Raw genomic sequence first — 20508 nt, 5'->3', positions numbered from 1 at the left:
TCCACAGCTTGAGTCTCCAAGTTCTAGGTTACATAGCAGACACTTTGAATCTAGTTGCTTGGGCAAGGTCCCATATGCATCCCCTTCAGAATGCCTTATTCACCAGGAATATTCCCAGTGGCTGATGTTAACAACTCTCACCAGTCTGGCCTGGTGGTTGATCTCAAAGAATCTGGGTCTGGGAGAAGATCATGACCCCCCCCCCCCCCCACCCCCAGTGGATTATGTTAATGATTGATACCAGCCTGGTAGGTTTGGGTGAGGGGGTGCATTGTTGGCATCAAGTGGCTCAGAGGACTTGATTGCTTTAAGAGAGCAAGTGGTCAATCAGTCATTTGGAAACAAGGGCAGTAAGATTGGCTTCTGCTTGGTTTTTTTGTCTTTTGCAAGGGCAAGCTATCAGTGTTAGACAATGCAACAGTGATAGCATATGTGAATCACCAGAGGCACTAAGAATCAGGTGGTGCCTGGAGGCTGACTTCTTAAAGGAGTGGACTGAGGAGAATGTAAAAATGATTTTGATTCACATAGCTGGAGTGCAGAATGTTCAAGTGGATTTTCTCAGCTGGAACTCCCTGGATCCCAGGGAGTGATCCCTGTTGAAGGAGGCCTTTGCCTGAGAGTCAACAAATAGAGGGACCAGTGATAGATCTGATGACCTCCAGCAGCAATGCCAAGGTAAGTTCCTTCAGTCGAAGAAGGAAAAAAGGTTTCTCAGGGTTAAATAATCTGATGCAAGAGTGGTCGGACCGAGTCCTCATGTATATGTTCCCGCCATGGCCATTAGTGGGTAGAGTGGTGCACAAAAATCTCTGAACATTGAAGTCGCCCCAAATTGGCTAAAGAGACCATTGAATGCAAATCTGGTTAACTATGTTGGAAGGGATCCCTCTGGCAGTTTCTCTTCAGAGTTGTGTGTGTCCAGAGACCAGTCTTGAGAATCCATTGATTCTTTCTTAAGGTCTGGCCCTTGGAGGGCTCATTTAACCAAAAGAAGTTATTCCCAGAGTGATCATTACTTTTTTTATAGGCAAAGACGTTATCTCCTTCCTTAGCATATGTGAGTTTGGATAGTTTTTGAAGTCTAATGTGAAGAATGAGGTCTGTTGGGGGGTAGGGGCTTGTCTTAAATCTTTGATTTTCTTCAAATGTGGTTAAAGGTCTAGTCCTAAATTCATTAAAAGTGTAGATAATGGCAATCACTTGTTACAGGGGGCATTTGGGAGGTAGATCTTTGTCTTCCGAGTTGGATATCTTTTTCTGAGGGATGAAAGGCATTCGTCGTCCTGTGAGTTTTGGTTTCTGCATGGGATCTAAATATCATTTTGAGATTTTATTGGTCCAACTTTTGAGGAAGACCTCTATCAAACTGCTGACTCTAAAAGCGGTGTTTTTGGTGGTAATCTGTTTGTTTAGGTGTATCTCCAAACTTCAGGCTTTCTTGTAGGGAGCCTTTTCTAGACTTTACTTCAGAAGTTGTTTATGTATGGTACTTTCATTTCTTCCCAAAGTGGTGTCATAATTTCATCTTAAGTGGTGTGTCTGCCTTCCTTCTGGATGGTCTTATGTGGGGAAGGTTATGCTTGGCTGCATTGCTTGGATGTGAAGAGGGTTTTGAGATACCTGAAGGTAACCAATGATTTCTGAAAATCTGATCATCTTTTTATTCTTTTTCATGGTTGAAGAAGAGCTGAGGCAGCTTCTAAGGCATCTTATTCCGTGGCTTAAAGAGGTAATTGGTGTGGCTTATGTGTACAGAGGTCTACTCTTCCTAGATGTTTGAGGTCCCATTCTACCAGGGCTCAGGTGGCATCTTGGGATGCATTAACATTTGGTGTTGCCTCAGGGTATTAGCAAGGTGGCAACATGATCGTTGCTACATTGGTTTTTTTTTCAAACATTATGGTCTAGATGTTCGAGCCAGAGAGGAGTCTGCTTTTTGTCTTTGGGACTCTAAGAGCATGTTGAGGGATAGCTTGGGTACTTCTCATGCATCTGGACTGCTCTGGCTGAATGAAGAGGAAGGTGGAATTAGGTCATACCTGATGATTTCCTTTCCTTGAGTCCAGCCACACTAGTCCAGAACACCAGTCCTTCTCTGCAACTTATTTTTTTCAGTCATCTATTTGCATTAGGGAACCATGCAGAACAGTTTTATGTTTTGGTTCCTCAAGGTAATGTACTAGTTCTAGTACTGATTGTTTCTAGTTTGTTTCTGACACTTTCTGTTTACATGTTTATATTCTTGTTCTTTAGAAGCACTATAATTCTAGGCTAGAGAATTGGGGTTTTTAAAAAGTTCTTAGCTTGTTACATAGAATACTGGCAGACTGAGTGCAGCATGGGATCATACTGGGGTGATGTCAGCAAACCAGTTTTGTCTTCATCTGGATGAGAAGCATAATCCATGCATCTGGACTGGTCTGGCTGGATTCAATCAAAGGAAATTATCAGGTAAGACTTAAAGCATCACTGGGGAAGGTGAAATTATGCAGCTGAATATTTAAGGCATTAAAACCTATTTATTTCTTTAGATTGAATATAATTTTGTTTCTAAAACTTGCTTGGATAACTGGGAGCAGGCTTTTACATAGCAGTTACCAGATGCTTAAAAATGTATTAATAGAGATGTATGCATGAGCATAATGTATTCATGATTGACTTTCATATGTTAACTGGTTTTATACTATGTGATATGGTTTAATCCTCATACAACATAGATTGTCAGTGGTAAAATTGCTAGATTTTGATGATATCAGAATGAGGGCTTGATAAGGCTTACATTTTGTAATCATAAGTTGACGTTTCATGGTAATTGAAATAATTTTTGTGTTAAATCTAGACTTTTCCTTCCCCAGAGCCTTTGGTGATTCTTCTATTAGTACTGCATCTCCTCTTCAAAGGCCTGCTTGTAGTGATAATTTGTCTTCTCAATCATCAAGTTCAAGTCCTAGCATAAGTAGGTTGACATACATCTCTGCCACTGACAGTACTCTTCAGGAGACCACTGTCATGCCTAGTCCAGAGAACCAGGTAGGTAATCTTTAATAAACTTGAGATTAATTCATATTGCTACTGCTCATATTGACAGCTTAAGGGTCCTTATGCAGTGCAGAAAAAATAGTACTTGTTTCCTAGTGTTCTTTATTTTTTTAATGTATTTGGCTCTTTTATTTTACCTGAATCTTACACTTTTCACATTGATGTGGCTAAACCTTTTTTTTTTTTTATTATGGTGATTTCCTGCTTTTCAATAATTACATAGTTTGTTGTTGATGGAGTACTAGACACAAATGCATTTCTTTATAATCAGTACAGATATGCTGGTATTTACAAGGATCTGTGTCAAATGGGAATGGCTAGAGTGGTTTTAAAAGCTAAAGAACATTTCTCTTAATATAAGAAAATGAGGTGGCCTTGTGGCTTAGTTGCATTGTGTGCAATCGTGCAGAAGATCTGGGATTGATTTCTAAGTTCTCTCATGCTCAGCTTTCGTGCATCCAATTAGACTTGAAAGCTGGGGGCAAAATGGACTATTGAACTGTAGGTGCTGTTTTGAGTTTCTGAAGAGGGAGGTATCTGTGGCTTCTAGATGAAGACTACTTATGGTTGGGCTAGAAAATGGGATGAAGAGGGGGCTTAAGTTAGGAAAATCCAGTGGTGTTGCGAATAAAGGCTTTTGATGCCTTTGCCAAGTAGAGGTCTGCTTTGATTCTGATGAAAGTCCAGAGGAGGAGAAGAAAACTGGGGCACAAAAATTAAAAAGCATTAAATCTTACTTCAAGAAATCTTTACCCACATGGACTACATTGCATGATATATTATCAGAAATGACCTTTCATACTAAATCTGATTTCTAGTATATCACTCTTATATGGTCAGATAAACTTTGCTGCTCATAACGAAATTGCAGGCACTTGCTTACATTTAAAAACATTAATTGATAATGGATGGGTTTTTCTCCACTACAAATGGCAAGTCATTTGGTATGAATTTTTTTTTCTTTCAAAGCAGAAGCATTGGAAGGCTCAGGAAATGCCTGAGAGTTTTTTTTTTTTGCTTTGTCACCAGGTCCTTCAGGCGACAAGTGGGGCCGTTGCTAGCATTTTTGCTGCCCTGTGCGAAAAATTGCTGTACTGCTCCTTCCCACTTTGTTTTTTTTTAAACAATTTTTGTTTCCCCCAATAACTAACACTGTAGAAACTGTCAGCCTCAAGCTCTGTCCCAAGCCCCCTTTTGCTGCTGAAAAAAGCCCTGCTCCCTCAGACAATTGAAAATATGAAAATGAACACACTTCCTGAAACCTATTTTACACCCATCCACAAGTCCAAAATTTCTAAATGATCCCTAAGTGCTCCTTCTCTACCTACCGGTACATAAAATTGATGCCAGCTGGGCCCCATAGTTGGTATCAGTTTGTATAGAAAAGCATGCACTGTTGTGGTTCCAACCAGAAAACCTTGTGTAAAAAGAAAAAAGATACTTAGAACCCATATAGGCCTATTGTAATACATCTTATGTGTAGGTTTGGCCCGTGGATAGCCTTTAGTAAACTGAATGACTGGAATATAGTAAAAATCCCATACCAAAACAGTACTAACAAGCACTCAAACAGGAAAACTCTTATCTATGAAAAAGCAAATATTAAACCAGGCCCTGATAAACCTTCTATTAGGAAAGCAGAACAAATCAGTCTGCTCTAAATTCCTACATAGAAGCTATTCATGCTAGCAGAATACCTCTCCTTGCTTACACATACAGAACACAGGCAAACCTTAAAAAAATACAGAATAGAGACCATAAAATATAAATAGAAATGTATGTGTAGACAGAAACTGAACTGTAAACTCCAACAAGCTAGACTCTGTATAATATGAAGCAATGGAAAAACAAACATCACCAATCTTCATAAACCAAACAAAATTAAGAAAAATAAAACAATCATACTAAACCATACTACTAAAAAGAATGTCAAAAAGATGACAATTAGAATAACAATTACCTCATATAAAAATTTTTAAAAATGTACAAATGGCAATAAAATATTTCAAAATAGCAGACACATTAAACACCAAATAATTAAAACAAGAAGGGAAAAATATCCCGCTTCCCATACCTGAAAGGTTTTGATTTCCAGTTACCTTGAGCTTATTGTGTCTAAGTGGAGGTGGCAAAAATTTTTCACCCCACCCCAAAGCAGGATCCTATTCACACACAAACATGTCCAAACCCCCCCCCCCCCCCCACCAGGCAGGCTCCCGTTCACACGCGACCACCCATCTCTCCCCCCCCCCCCCCCACCAGGTAGGATCCCGTTCACATACGACCACCCATCCCCCCCCACCAGGCAGGTACCTGTTCACACGCGCACATCCCCATACCCCCCCTCCCAGCCCATGCAGGCTCCCAGTGACACAGAAACGCACAGACATATACTCGCCAGGCAGGCTCCCATTCACTCAGATACACCTGCACACGCCAGGCAGGCTCCCATTTACACATACAATCTCTATGCAAGCAGGGTCCAAGGGTTTCTTTTGCTGCTGTTGCAACCCGGTGCCTTGCTCCTTTCGGTGGAGTAGGATTAGTCGCAGAACTATGACAGTCCTTCCTGTGGCTTCTCATGAGCAGGCAGGCCCTATGTTGGTACTAGTGCATCATGTATGCTTCTCATGCATCGCGAGATGAGCATACATGAAGTGGTACAACTGTGAGTGTTGAGTACTGTGGGGCCTGCCTGCACACGAGGAGGAACAATAGCTATTTTACCATAAATTAACTATATTCCTTTTTGCTAACATCTACATCAAGAAGAAAGCAGAAAATACAACTAAACTTTACTTACTATTACCTAATTTTCCTATTGGAGTGGAGGAGTAGTCTAGTGTTTCAAAACCCAGTGCCACTCATTGTGAAGTTTGGAAAGTCACACAACAGTACTTTTTAATGTATTTATAAATGATCTGGGAAGAGGTACAATGAGTGAGGTGATCAAATTTGCAGATGAGACAATTATTCAGAATAGTTAAATCACAAAGGATTGTGATAAATTGCAGGAGGACCTTGCAAGGCTGGAAGGTTGGGCATCCATATGGCAGATGAAATACAATGTAGACAAGTGCAAGGTGATGCATATAGGGAAAAATAACCCATGCTGTAGCTACACAATGTTAGGTTCCATTTTAGGGGTTACCTCGCAGGAAAAAGATCTGGATCTCATAGTTGATATTACATTGATTTATTAGGAAGGGAATGGCAAATAAAATGGAGGATGTCCTAATGTCTCTGCATTGCTCAATGGTTAATCTGCAATTCTGGTCACTGCATCTCAGATAAAAGCTGCAATGGAGAAAGAGAAGAGTGACCAAAATGATAAAGGGCATAGAATGGCTCACCTATGAGGAAAGGCTATAAAGGTTAGGACTGTTCAGCTAGAAATTCTATAGTTAATAACATTTTCTTTACCACCGTTATTCAATAGATGGGTATATAGTCCCTCTGGTTTTGCAAACATCTGGAGTCTTCTGTGTTCTACTTTTTGCTTTTCTGGAATATCTGGATGTTCTAAGTAGTTGGAGACAGTTATTATTCATCCTTTATTCCTCTATGGAACAAGACATAGAATCCACTATCTTTTAACAGCTCAATTAACAGCAGATATAAAGTCCAGTCATCTTGAGGATTTGACTTCTGAATGGTCTTTTAATTAGTCGTTATGAAATCCATATTTTCTACCAGATCAGGAATCAGAAGCTTGCATTTCATGGGAAGAGGTAGCAGAAGAACCAGGTGTGTGACAAAGTACTTGAATATCTTATGGACATGAAATGTAGTCTCTTGCTCGGTATGTCCCTCAGGGCAAACCAGAGAGAGTTTTTCTTTATGGGATAAAGAGGTGAATAAAATGCATCTAGTTCACTTGGCCTTTGATGCATTTGATATGGTATGAAGAACCTCTGAAGTGGCTATCCTACAAGACTGGCCACAGGTATTGCGCCTTAGGAGAGAATTTTTTTTTTTTTTTTTTAGAGCAGGCTTAAAGATTGGTGGTGGTATGGATCATTTGACCCCTTATCAAACAATACCGGTGGTATTCAATAGTCCTAAATATCCTACTAGCCAGTTAAATCAGGATACCCACACTGAATATGCATGAGAGATTTGCATACAGTGGAGATTGCATGTACATATGTTGTGTTTATATCACGCTACTGGTTTCTGTTACATTTTGTGGAAGATTATTCCTGGCATCTACTGCCCTCTCGTGCTTGCTTTAAGAATTGTATTGAGTACAGACTTATGTAGAGGTTTTATAAACTGCAAAGCTTAAAAATGCTATTGTAGGTTTACAGTGGCTTTTGATAACGTTTTGATGCCTTGTTCTATGTTATGTGGCTAGAAGGCTATCAGCCTCAAATATTGAAGGTGGTGGTTTTGTGCTGGTAAAGACTATATGTAAAACATGTAAATATAAGACATAACATTGGTAATTCTAATTGTGTTGTTGATAGCACCTACCAAGAAACAACCTACAAAGCTGAGAAATGTATTATGAAAGCTTGCCTTCTGTACATACGTTAGTGAGGGGTATGAATTCTGTATACCACCAAATGCTTCAGAATGAACATATTTTTCCCGTTGATAGCAGGGCTGAATTAGCCATGCTGTCATGGGATCTGCCAATCAGGTCCGGGAGGCGGAGCTTTTCTAAGCAGAAGTTTGGTTTTTAGTCTCTGCGGCTGCGCGTGTGTTCCTGCGCAGGAAAGTAACAGATTCTCAGTCTGTTTCTTTCCGCACGCGGGATCGCACGCGGAGCTGACCTCTCAGAAGATGTTGAAGAAATCAGGTTTTAAATGTCGCTGTGGCAAGGTAATGTCGGTCACGGACGGCCTTGACTGATGTTACCGTTGCCTCGGTGCCAACCATAATCAAACAGACTGCGAGCTTTGTGCTCGCATGTCCCCTAGGGCCCAGAGACAGTGGGCCTACAAAATGAGGGAGTTAGTGAGCCTATTGGACCCATCGGAGGCTCATTCTTCGCCGAGACCTTCGACGCCAGTTCCCTCACATAGAAGAGCAGCATCGTGGGATCCTCGTCCCTCCAGGTCTGGAGGTAAGGAGGTACCACAACATTTGAGGCCATCGGATCAGGGATCTGATCCGACCGATCGGGACAAATCGGCCTTGTTAAAACGGAAGGCGCTGCATGATCAGCCGAGACTGGTGCAGGAAACAGCGCCAGGGGGGCTGGCGCTACAGTTAACCGCGCCGGAACCGTCAGCACTGAAATCGGCGCTGAAGACTGCGCACGCGACGCCAAGAACATCAATTCGTACTGAAAAAGAATTCAGGACGGTGTCAAGGAGCCCAACGCCGGGGAAAGGAGTGAATATACGAACTCCTCTGACACAAATAGTACATAAGTCAAAACACTCTACCCGACATGGCTTAAAGCGAAGACAAGAATCCCCAGAATTATCTCGCTCGACCTCTCATGATTCTACGAAATGTCACTCAGATACTTCACCATCATCAAGAGGATCCCGACCAAAACATAAGAGACGGTCACCAGCAGGGGATAGAGTACACATGGGATCCGTACCGACCCATCGCCATAAGCATCATTCACATCATAAAAAAACTTCCACATAAAGATACAGCGTGGGATGTCAGTCCCTCTACTTCCATCTCTTCTAGGAGTAAACGTACTAAAACCTTCTCACATAGAGCAGTTATACAGCTTCTAATGCATCCACGTCTTCAAGCAACTCTTCCAAGATTGCAGAAGGTGAATTCCACAAGACACGCGACGTCTCAGCTACATTACCCCAGCCAACCCCGGTGGAGCCAACACCACATCATTTACCAAAACAAATGGGTCGATCGGCAATGCCTCCTAAAATGAGGCATTTTGGCAACTATCTCAGTCTCTAGCAGGTTTCTATGAAACCCTAGAATCATCCTTCAAGATGACTAATCAACCATCTGTAAGTTCCAGAGAACCGAGTGTTCATCTTTCTAGAGAACCGTCGGTAGAACCTCCTTCATCACTGGTACCAGATCGACCAATTTCAACAATTACAAAACAAGACACACCCGAAGATTCCATATCTCCCGGAACATCTCCTTCATCATCTACGGGATTTTCTTCAGACCCGCAGGAACAACTGCAGGAACCATTCTCCCCGCCAGAAGACCTTTCATACCGAAAATTCTTAGAAAAGTTGGGTACTATCTTACACTTAGAGGTGCAAAAGGAGTCAGATCCTAGATTAGAGACCTTAGGTCTTCTCAAAATATTTGATGTCCCAGGAGAACCCACATCTCTACCACCGCAAGAGGTACTCCATAGTGTTTTACAAAAATCCTGGGAAACACCTCATTCTCTCACGGCAGTTTCGAGAAAAACTGACATTAAGTTTTGGATGCAGAAAACATCAGCGTACTCTATACCACAGTTACCCCATGCTTCAATTGTGGTTGAATCGGCGATGCAACGCTTCAAAAAATCAAAAACACATACTTCATACCCACCGACCAAGGATAACAGATACTTGGACGAATTTGGGAGGAAAATGTATCAGAACGCAATGTTGAATGCCAGAACTATGCACCACCAATTCTATATGGTACAGTACCTATACGAATGCATTCAGGCCACGAAGGGTATGCTTTCCTCGACGGCAGACCAGACTCCACAGCCGCTCCATGATATGGAGGAATGTTCCAGACACCTCCGTTCAGTGTACGAAGGATTTGAAACATCTTCTAGGGCATCAGCAAGATGGCATGGCTACAATCGAGTACTATCAGAGGATTTACACAAAAAATTGGCAAACCTCCCGTGTACAGGGGACAACCTGTTCAGTGATCATTTTCAAGAGACAGTAGGCAAATTGAAGGACGAAGCTCTAGCAGTGCAATCCTTACAACACAACCTACCTACTCAAACACATGACGTTATTTCACATCTAACTGCCGCTCATCCTATACCCATCGACCATATAGGTCTTACCAATCTTTTCGTCCACAAACATATCCGTCTTTCCAACGTCCACAACAACAACATGATGCCCCTCTTCAACGCAGGGGCAAACCACAAAACCAGAGACAAACAAAGCAGCAGCCAGCAACTGCAGTGAAAGCAACCCCATCTTTTTAATCATACAGCCACCACCACCACAACACTTAGTGCCACCGGGAAGAATCCACTTTTGCCTACCAGTTTGGGAGAGAATAACTTCCGATCAATGGGTTTTGGAAATAGTACGTCAGGGTTACCAGCTTCAATTCACTACAAAACATTACCTCACCTTCCCACTCTAAAGATTTAAAGATCTCAGTTACAACTAGGAAAGGAAATTGCTCTCCTTCACAAACAAAATGCCATTGCACTGATTTCCCTAAAAAGCCAGAACTCTGGGTTCTATTCCCTATATTTCCTCATACCCAAGAAATCAGGTGGCCTTCACCCTATCCTGGATCTTCGAGAGCTCAAGAAATTCCTGACCAAAGAGAAATTCAAGATGGTATCCTTGAAGTCAATTCTACCTCTAATTCAACCCAACTACTGGATGTGCTCCATCGATCTGAAGGATGCATACACACACATTCCAATCCATCCATTCTCTTGGCGTTACTTATGCTTTCATTAACAGGCATCAACATTACCAATACAAGGTTCTCCCCTTTGGACTATCGGCTGCACCCAGGGTTTTCACCAAATGCATGGTTGTGGTGGTGGCTCATCTCAGACAACAAGGTATGACAGTCTTTCCATATCTGGACAATTGGTTGATAATAGCCTCGACTCCGGACATCTTGATCGACCACCTCCGGGTGATACGGTGCTTACAAGAATTGGGGCTAGTGATCAATTTTCAAAAATCACATCTGCAACCAACACAAAAACTGCAGTTTATAGGAGCATGCCTGGACACAACTTTAAACAGGGCATACCTCCCAACCGAACGAATAATACAACTACGTCAACTTCTCTATCTATCTATTGAACCACACTCAAAGATCTTCAGCGAAGCAAGTTCTAGTAATCTTAGGTCACATGGCGGCAGCCATTTTCACGGTTTCTAATACCAGACTACACATGAGACATCTACAGTGGGGGGGACTGAAACGACAATGGAAACATTCACAACCGTTGACACAGAAAATATCGCTGACAGCCGAAATGAGGAAAGACATAGCATGGTGGCTCTTACACTCCACCCTTTCCAAGGGAGCACTATTCAGTCCCCCTCCTCACAACGTAGTCCTAACCACAGATGCATCTCGCAAGGGTTGAGGAGCACATCTCGAGATTTACGAAACACAAGGATTATGGACAATTGCAGAGCAGACCCTGCAGATAAATTTATTAGAGCTCAGAGCAATTCAAAAGGCATTACAAGTTTTTTCAAGACTACCTCAGGGGCTACAGAGTCATGATCTACACGGACAATCAAGTAACAATGTTTTACATCAATAAACAAGGAGGATCCGGTTCATGGTCCCTGTGCAAAGAGACATTGATCATCTTTGAGCATGGTCATCAACATTGCATACATTTGCAAGCGACTTACCTTCTGGGAGTGGTGAACACAAGAGCGGACAGGTTAAGTCGAATCTTTCATCCTCACGAATGGACACTCAATGCAAAGATAGCCCAAAACATATTCATACAATGGGGAACACCTGCGATAGATCTCTTTGCAACAGAGATCAATGCTCAAGTTCCAAAATTCTGCTTGATTCATCCCAGCCCGTTCAGAGTCGCTCAGGATGCCTTCCTCATTCCCTGGACGACAGGCCTTTCTTCCAATCCCACTTATAACAAGTACAATTCAGAAGTGCATAGCAGACAAAGCTCAAATGATACCAGTAGCTCCAGTCTGACCCAGACAACCATAGTACAGTTTCCTTCTCCGGCTCTCTATCGATGACCCAATTTGACTACTGAACCATCCAGATTTCCTGCTCCAGGATCAAGGGACACTTCTACACCCACTACACTCATCTCTCCATTTGACAGCATGGAGGTTGAACGACTCATTTTAACAGAACAAGGAGTTTCTGCTTCGACACAATTCATTTTGTTAGAATCCAGGAAACTCTCAACGAGAAGAAACTACAAGTAGAAATGGAAACTATATTCTACTTGGTGGATATCCAAGGGCGTACCACCATTGGATTGTCCACCGGAAATACTCATGGATTATCTACATACTCTGTACACAGCTGGACTAGCCACATCTTCCATTAGAGTTCATCTCAGTGCCATAGGGGCATATCATAGACCAATAAATGATATCCCTATATCCAATCACCCTTGACTCTCTCGTTTCATCAAGGGATTAATGCACCTTCGTCCTCCAACTTCAAAACCTTCAGTTCCATCAAACCTCAACATAGTCCTTGAACAACTCATGGTTCCCCCATTCGAACCTATGGACTCCACACACATGAAATACCTTACTTGGAAAGTGATATTTCTAGTAGCAGTAACATCAGCTAGTCGAGTCAGTGAATTGCAAGCTTTAGTCGACTATACTCCATACTTTTTTTTTTTCTTCTATACCTGCATTCGTGAGGGTATCACATCATGCTGGTTTACAATAAACAGTGGAGTGAAAAAAGGAACAATGAACGAAATAAATAATAGGTGCTAAACACAAAATAGTTAGTTACAATAAAACAGGGATGAGTACAACTGGGAGCAAGAGGAAAAATGAAAGGAACTTTAACATAGTATATTAACCGAAGTATGACGGTTAATATACTATGTTATATTGCAGTTTTATCATCAAAAGTAATTCTCAGGACTCACCCATCCTTCTTACCGAATGTGGTTTCTCAATTCCATCTCAATCAATCCATAGAACTGCCAATTTTTTCTCTAAACCTCACTCTAATGATAGGGAAAAATTACTACATATGCTAGATTGTAAAAGAGCATTAGCTTACTACAAAGAAAGAACAAAGTCGGATTCCCGGACCTCTCAGCTATTTGTATCTTTCAACCCGAAGGCACCTGGACTTCCAGTGACCAAGCATACCATCTCCAGCTGGATAGTACAGTGCATACAATTTTGCTACAACAAACAGAAACTACATCTCTCTTCTATTCCCAAAGCTCACCAAGTCAGAGCAGTGGCGGCTTCATTGGCACACCTACGAAATGTACAACCCATAGACATTTGTAAGGCAGCTACATGGTCATCACTCCATACCTTCACATCACACTACTGCCTTGATCAACAAGCAACCACGGATGCGAAGATAGGGCAAGCAATCCTATCCTTCTGTCCACGGTGACTACCACATTACTAAAGATCATGTTCAACCATACATATCACAACTAACATGATCGGGAGCTTGGGACTCCCATGACAGCATGGCTATTTCAGCCCTGCTATCAACGGGAAAAAGCAAGTTTGCTTACCGTAAACGGTGTTTCCGTAGATAGGATGAATTAGCCATGCTGACCCGCCCTCCTCCTTGGCAGTCACTGTCTCTTCGACTCAACTACAGCTTAATCACAGACCGAGGAGAAATCTGTTACTTTCCTGCGCGGGAACACGCGCGCAGCCGCAGAGACTAAAAACCAAACCTCTGCTTTGACAAGCTCCGCCTCCCGGACCTGATTGACAGATCCCATGACAGCATGGCTAATTCATCCTGCTATCTACGGAAACACCGTTTACGGTAAGCAAACTTGCTTTTATAAGTTCAGAATGATTCTATAAGACCATTTCATAACAGCAGTTTATATTATAAACAGATATATTTATTTTGTGATGTTATTTCTTTAAAAGTTTTTATATACCGATACTGATTTGCACATCATATCGGTTTATACAGAACAGGTATAACAATATAAGAGAAGTATACATGGAACTGGTAGAATGATAGAAAACCCCCCCCGAAATTAGAATTAATTCAAACAGGAGAGAAAAATTTACAAATTCCGTAAGGCAAGTTGCAATAATTTAAGCGGGCTATGATAATTGGATGGGCATACGTTAAGGGAATACTGAAGGGGTAGCGGATCTAAGGGAAGGGTTATTCAAATGCCTGTTTGAAGAACCAGGTTTTGAGTCTTTTATTTTTTTTTTATTTCTGGGTGCAGTGTTTTTGGCACAGGTCAGGGGACATGGCGTTCCAGATTGAGGGTCCTGCAATGGATAGTGCACGTTCTATCATAGCTATAAGATGAGTGAGATTAGGAGAGGGGTTGTGTCGGGTTCCTTTGTAGGAGGATCTGGTGAGTGTTTTTTTTTTTTTTTTTTTTTTTTTTTTTTAAGAGGTGTGGAATTGTAAGGTGTCATTGAGCCAATGTATGTTTTGGTTGTGTAGGGTTTTATGAATGTTTGTGAGTGTCTTGTAGAGAATTCGGAAGGAGACTGGGAGCCAGTGTAGATCTCTGAGAATAGGGGTGATGTGGTCTTTTTTGCGAGTGTTGGTAAGGATTCTAGCAGAACTTTGAAGCATTTGGAGAGATTTAATAGTGGATTTGGGGAGGCCTAAGAGTAGGGCGTTGCAGTAATCAAGTTTGGAAAATATAGTGGCTTTGAAGGACTGTGCGGAAATCATTGGTGTGTAGAAGTGGTCTTAATTTCTTTAGGGTGTTTAGCTTGTAGTAGCATTCCCTCATGGTAGCACTGATGAATTTTTTTAGGTTTAGGTGGTTGTCTATGTTGACATCTAGGTCTCGAATGTGTTGCAAAATGGGTGTTGAGGGGGGGGGGAAGGAGTTTATATTTGATGGTGTTGTGGTGGGGCGAGATGATGAGTTCAGTTTTGGAGGTGTTAAGTGTGAGGTTAAGGGTAGTGAGGAGGTTGTTGATTGAGGAGAGAGTGTTTTCCCAGGTTTTGAGGGAATTGTGTAATGAGTTTGTGATGGGGATAAGGATTTGGATGTCGTCCGCGTAAATGAAGTGCATGAGACCTAGATCAGAGAGGAGTTGGCAGAGGGGAAGAAGGTAAATATTGAAGAGTGTAGAGGATAGCGAGGAGCCTTGGGGAACTCCTGTGCTTAGGTTGATGGGTTTGGATTCACGATTACCTATTCTGACCTTGTAGTTTGTTGTCTAGGTATTATTCGAACCAGCGCAGGGGGGTTCCTGAGATGCCAATTTCTATGAGACTGTTTAGTAAGATGTTATGGCTTATGGTGTCAAAGGCGGATGATATGTCTAGCAAAGCTAGAATGTAAGATTGGCCCTTGTCTAAACCTTTTAGTATGAAATCTGTGAGAGATAATAGAAAGGTTTCATTACTTAAGAATTTGCAGAAGCCAAACTGGGATGGGAATAGGATATTATGGTTTTCGAGGTAGTCAGTGAGTTGGAGGTTTACTACTTTTTCGAGAATTTTTGCTAGGAAGGGTAGGTTTGAGATTGGCCGATAGTGAGGTCAGATGGGACGAAATTGGGTTTCTTAAGAATGGGTTTGATTATGGCTTGTTTTAGGGGGGTTGGAAAATTTCCGAGGGAGAGAGAGCAATTGACTATACCAGCTAGTGGTTGGACTATTATATTTGGGATAGTCCAGAGCGATTTGGTTGGGATAGTATCGGAAGGGTGCAAAGTGGGTTTCATTTTCCTTAATATTGATTCTATCTCGGAAGATGAGGTGGGTTTGAAGGAGTTCATGGAAACGTGAGGGTTTTTGGGGAGGGGTTTGGTTGGCAAGGTGGCTGAAAAAATGGGCGAGATCATCACATTTTGTTTTGGAGTCATTGTCCGGAATGGGGGGGGGGCGGGGTTTGAGAGGTCGGAGATGTATGTGAATAGGGCTTTGGCATTGTATTGTAAGTTGTGGATTCTGAGGGCGTAGAAGTCTCGTTTTGTTTTAAGGATAGTTGTTCGGTAGATGTGCAGGGAGGATTTGTATATTGCGAGTTGGGTAAGGGAGGGATCTTTGCGCCATTTCTTTTCGTTGCCTCTTAGGTCATGTTTAGTTTTTTGAGTTCAGGTGAGTACTGTGGCTTTTTTTGTGTTAGAGGGGTTTAGTACTTTAGTGGATAGGGGGCAGATAGTGTCGGCGATTGGTTGATGGTGAGAGTATTCCAAGAGGTGAGGGCAGATTCTGTGTCAGGTCAAGTTTATCAAGGGTGTTGGTAAGGGCAGTAATTAGATTGTCTCTACTGCAGGGTTTTCTGAATTGGATGTTTTTTTTGTCTGTGTGATGAGGGGTGGGTTTTTTCTTTATAGATAGGTTTGTTTTTATGAGTGAGTAGTCAGACCAGGGGACGTGGGAGCAGGAGGGTGCGTCTGTGGAGAGGATGTGAGTTTATGAATATTAAATCTAGGGAATGACCTGCTTTGTGTGTGTGGCCATTTGATTTGCTTGTATCCCATGGCATTGAGGGAGGCCAGGAAGGCATCGCACGTGGGGGAGAGAGGGATGGCATCTACATGGAGGTTAAAGTCTCCGAGAATAATGGCTGGGGTATCCATTTCTATGTTCTCTGTTATAAATTCAATGAGGAGGGATGGATTGTTTTCAAGTAGGCCGGGGGGGGGGGGGGAGGGAGGGCGTAGACTAGGCATATTTGTAGTTGATTTGAAGAGGCCAATTTCAAGTTTAGGTGCAGTAATAACAGAGTGAGGTGTTAGTTTAAACTCTTTCTTAGCTGCTAGTAGGAGACCTCCTCTTTTTTTTAGGCCTTGGTATAGAGAAGATGTCATATCTGTGCGTGGGGAGTTGGTTTAGGAGGACAGAGTCTGTTTCCTTGAGCCAGGTTTGTTATAGCGCAGATGTTAGGTTTCCAGTCCAGAAGCATGTTATTGAGTATGGGTGTCTTTGACAATGGATTGGGAGTTGAAGAGTAGGATGGAGAAGGCTGTGAGTCCAAGAAACTGTGTGAAGGGGGATAGCATGATAGGCAGTAAGGATCTTGGGTGGGGGTGTGCAGGGTTAATGGGGGGTTTCTGAGTTTGGAGGGGTGGTGTTTAAGGATAGGAATGTGGTGTGTCAGCATGTTTGGTTGAAGTGGGGGTGTGGCTGTGTAGTTGATAGTGGTGGTGAACTGGGGATGGTGGTGGGGGATGAGATGCTAGTAATTGCGGATGTGGCGGTGGCATAGCAGCTAGGCACTAATGGAGGCAATGTTTTTTCAAAGTGAATGGTTAGAGAGTTATTAAAAAAGGGGGGTGTTTGAGGCTGGGTGGGGGGTGTTGTGGTAAGGTGGCTGGATTTGGTGAGGCAGGCTCCTTGGTTGCGCACCTTCGGCACGCGACGCCTGCCGCCCATGCTGGCTTTTAAAATCCTTTTGGCGCCGCAGGTGATGCCATCAGAGGGCGGTACTTTCGGCCGAGAGGGGGGAACAGCAATTGGAGGCGCTTTGCAGGCCTACTGAGAGTCACGGAATGCTCTGTGACCCCGGTGGGTTGGCGCCAATAGGGCAGAGCTGTCAGTCCCAGCGTCAGCGATGAGAGAGATGGCTGCCCACGCCAACTGACACATGATAAAAAAGCATCAGTGAGGGAGGGAGATGGGTTCTTGGATGAAAGATACAGATGAATTGTTGCTGAGAAGTTTTCTTTAAAATTGCCTTTGTTTAGAGTTTTTCTGTGATGAATTAGATTGGCTGAAGGTTTGCAACAAGGGGACAACGGACTGTGGCAGTAGTGCCAAGTATTGAAAAGCAGGAAATCCTGAACAGATGGCATCAGGAAATGCAAAGCCATTATAGTTAAGAACATAAGAAAATGCCATACTGGGTCAGACCAAGGGTCCATCAAGCCCAGCATCCTGTTTCCAACAGTAGCCAATCCAGGCCATAAGAACCTGGCAAGTACCCAAAAACTAAGTCTATTCCATGTTACCATTGCTAATGGCAGTGGCTTTCTCTAAGTGAACTTAATAGCAGGTAATGGACTTCTCCTCCAAGAACTTATCCAAGCCTTTTTTAAACACAGCTATACTAACTGCACTAACCACATCCTCTGGCAACAAATTCCAGAGTTTAATTGTGCGTTGAGTAAAAAGAACTTTCTCCGATTAGTTTTAAATGTGCCCCATGCTAACTTCATGGAGTGCCCCCTAGTCTTTCTATTATCCAAAAGAGTAAATAACCGATTCACATCTACCCGTTCTAGACCTCTCATAATTTTAAACATCTCTATCATATCCCCCCTCAGTAGTAGTATTGGTGAAATGTGAATTCTTTGCAAGTGAGATTTCTCATGACATCTGAAGGCATGCACTGTGTTAGGAATGGCCAACTCTGATTCTCGAGAGCCGCAAACAGACCAGGTTTTCAGGTTATCCACAATGAATATGCATATGAGAGATTTGCAAGCAATTCCTCCATTGTATGCCAGTTTATCTCAAGCCATATTCATTGTGGATTTCCTGAAATCCTCTCTCGTTTTGTGACTCCTGAGGACTGAGGTTGGCCACCCCTGTACTATGTGGCCTTATTCATGAACTTTATCATGAATAGATGATGTTTTCTCAGTAAATGGTATTATAACTTTTCAGGGAATATACTGTTATAGAACTAAACTCAGCAACAGAGCCAGGCAATGAAAAAAATCCATGATTGATAAAAGTGGCTAGGAAGAAACACTGTATGAAACAATATTAAGGGAACGTGTTCTCTGGCTAATTTTTTTTTTAATAGATTTCATTATGAATTGAATGTTATTACTTGGCCGTCCCCTTTGTTGTAAAATGTTTTATTATAGGAGTGCAAGTTTCCTTATGACAAGCTGAGTTTACCTGTAGTGGGAATATATAAAGCAGGGGTCCCCAATCCTCTTATAGAAAGAGCCACATGCAATATTCCAAATGACAAAGAGAGCTGGGGAGTCTCCCTTGGAGTTTTTATGAATGGGGGAGCTGGTTCTCTTTGGGTTCTGGCCTTTTTAGTGATTTAAAATGCTGGAGAAGGTAGGAAGCAGAGTTCAGAGGTATGACATGTAGTCAGTTGGCATCCCTTCCACACCCCCAGAATCCATTTCACCTACCTTCCATCTCATTCACAAATCCCTTCACTTTCTCTTCATCCTGACTCATGCCACTTTTGCCAGTGGGGTTAGTAATCCCACAAGCACATATGCATTTATACTGCTGCTGGGTCCTTTTTTGGCACTGGGGGTTTGGAATCCTGCTGGCATTGTGACATTTACAGCACTGCCACCCCTGCTGCATTTCAGCCAAAAAAAGTTCACCTTTAGTTCTTTGCCGATTGGGTTGTGGGCAAGTAAAGTATGCTAGCCTGGAAGAGCATACTTAGTAGCCCATATCTGGCCCATGGGCCATAGTTTGGGGATCTCAAATGTAGAGCATTAGATATCAGGACCTGTACTTCCTGCGTTGGAAGCACAGAACTATGGGTAGTTAATACTTCCAGTGCTAGTACTGCACTAGCATTAATGGAACACCAGGAGCAGTACGTGTACTTCGCTACTGGCAGGACCTCTCTGTTATTGGAGAGGATGGGGAAGGGTCTGGGTAAGTTCCGGAGGGGGGTGGTGCTGGATCATCTGAAAATGTACCTATGGGGAAGGGTTGGAGGGCAGCTTTACTTAAGTAATAGAGCAAGGAAAACGGTGAGGGGATCGATCTATAGTGTGGCATGTCATTGGAGGTAGATGGGTACACAGCCCAATGGTGCCTTATTTGTGATTTTGACAATAAGAGGTGATCAAGCCTCAAACCCATTTATAGTTGTTTTTTGTTTTTTTGGTTTTTTTTAACAGGGCTACTTACCTGGATATCTTTTGAAGATATCTAGATAAGTAGCATATTATTGGACCACAAAACGCCTATAGCTTTTAAAGCTAGCTGGCTATATTCAAACATAGCTGGTTTTTAAGTTATCCAGCTATATGTAGCCAGATAATTTTAGGCTAGTATATTCTTCTGCTGAATAGGTGTCAAGTTATCCCAATAACTTGTTCACTACCCAGCCTATTGAATATGGACCTCCAGGATTTTACTTTTGATATTATCTTGATCCCACAGCACTTTGATATGAATCAGTAATCATTTTTTAGTGCTACATTAAAAAATAAAATTAGCAATGTCAAATAAAACAGGAAATAAGTAAATTTGCATTTTAAACATGCCTAAATGGTTTAGTAACTTAAATATATAGAGAATTATTTTTAATGTTGCTTCCTTAACCTTTTTTCTTCTACTATGCTTTATGATGTTTAAGTGCTTTTTTTTTTCTTTTTTAAACCTGGTAGCTTCCTCCTGTTCCTTGGGCTCTCCAATTCAATTTGAGCTGGCCTTTGCTGTATGATACTGCCACAGACCTTTCTGTATCTATCTGGCTTTCCCCTCTTTTATAGCTTCCTACTCACTTAGCCTTGTCACTGGGTGTCATACACCAAATCCCCCAGAGCGCTGCAGTTGTGGACCTTGGTTTAGATTACTGGATGTCACTGTTGCATGACTAACTTCTCCTCACAGGGTTGGTGAATGCTATCTCCACAGCATCCCCAACTAGCTCAGAGTAGTGGGTCTGGCTTAGGAATCGAACCCAGTTCCTGT

At 42.3% G+C, this 20508-nt stretch overlaps 1 protein-coding gene across 3 annotated transcripts in view; it reads left to right on the top strand.

Moving 5' to 3' along the window:
- Positions 1 to 20508, top strand: part of CEP192 (centrosomal protein 192) — a 1292743-nt gene that overhangs the window by 499404 nt on the left and 772831 nt on the right. For all 3 annotated transcript variants that reach the window (XM_029590939.1, XM_029590938.1, XM_029590940.1), the window contains one exon: positions 2859 to 3033. In XM_029590939.1, coding sequence (XP_029446799.1) covers positions 2859 to 3033 — 175 coding nt within the window. The remainder of the gene's footprint in view (positions 1 to 2858; positions 3034 to 20508) is intronic.

Source organism: Rhinatrema bivittatum, chromosome 2 (genome assembly GCF_901001135.1).
Source record: "Rhinatrema bivittatum chromosome 2, aRhiBiv1.1, whole genome shotgun sequence".
Classification (NCBI taxonomy): domain Eukaryota; kingdom Metazoa; phylum Chordata; class Amphibia; order Gymnophiona; family Rhinatrematidae; genus Rhinatrema; species Rhinatrema bivittatum.
Note: the sequence above shows the minus strand (reverse complement) of the source record. Positions and strands in the feature narration are given on the sequence as shown.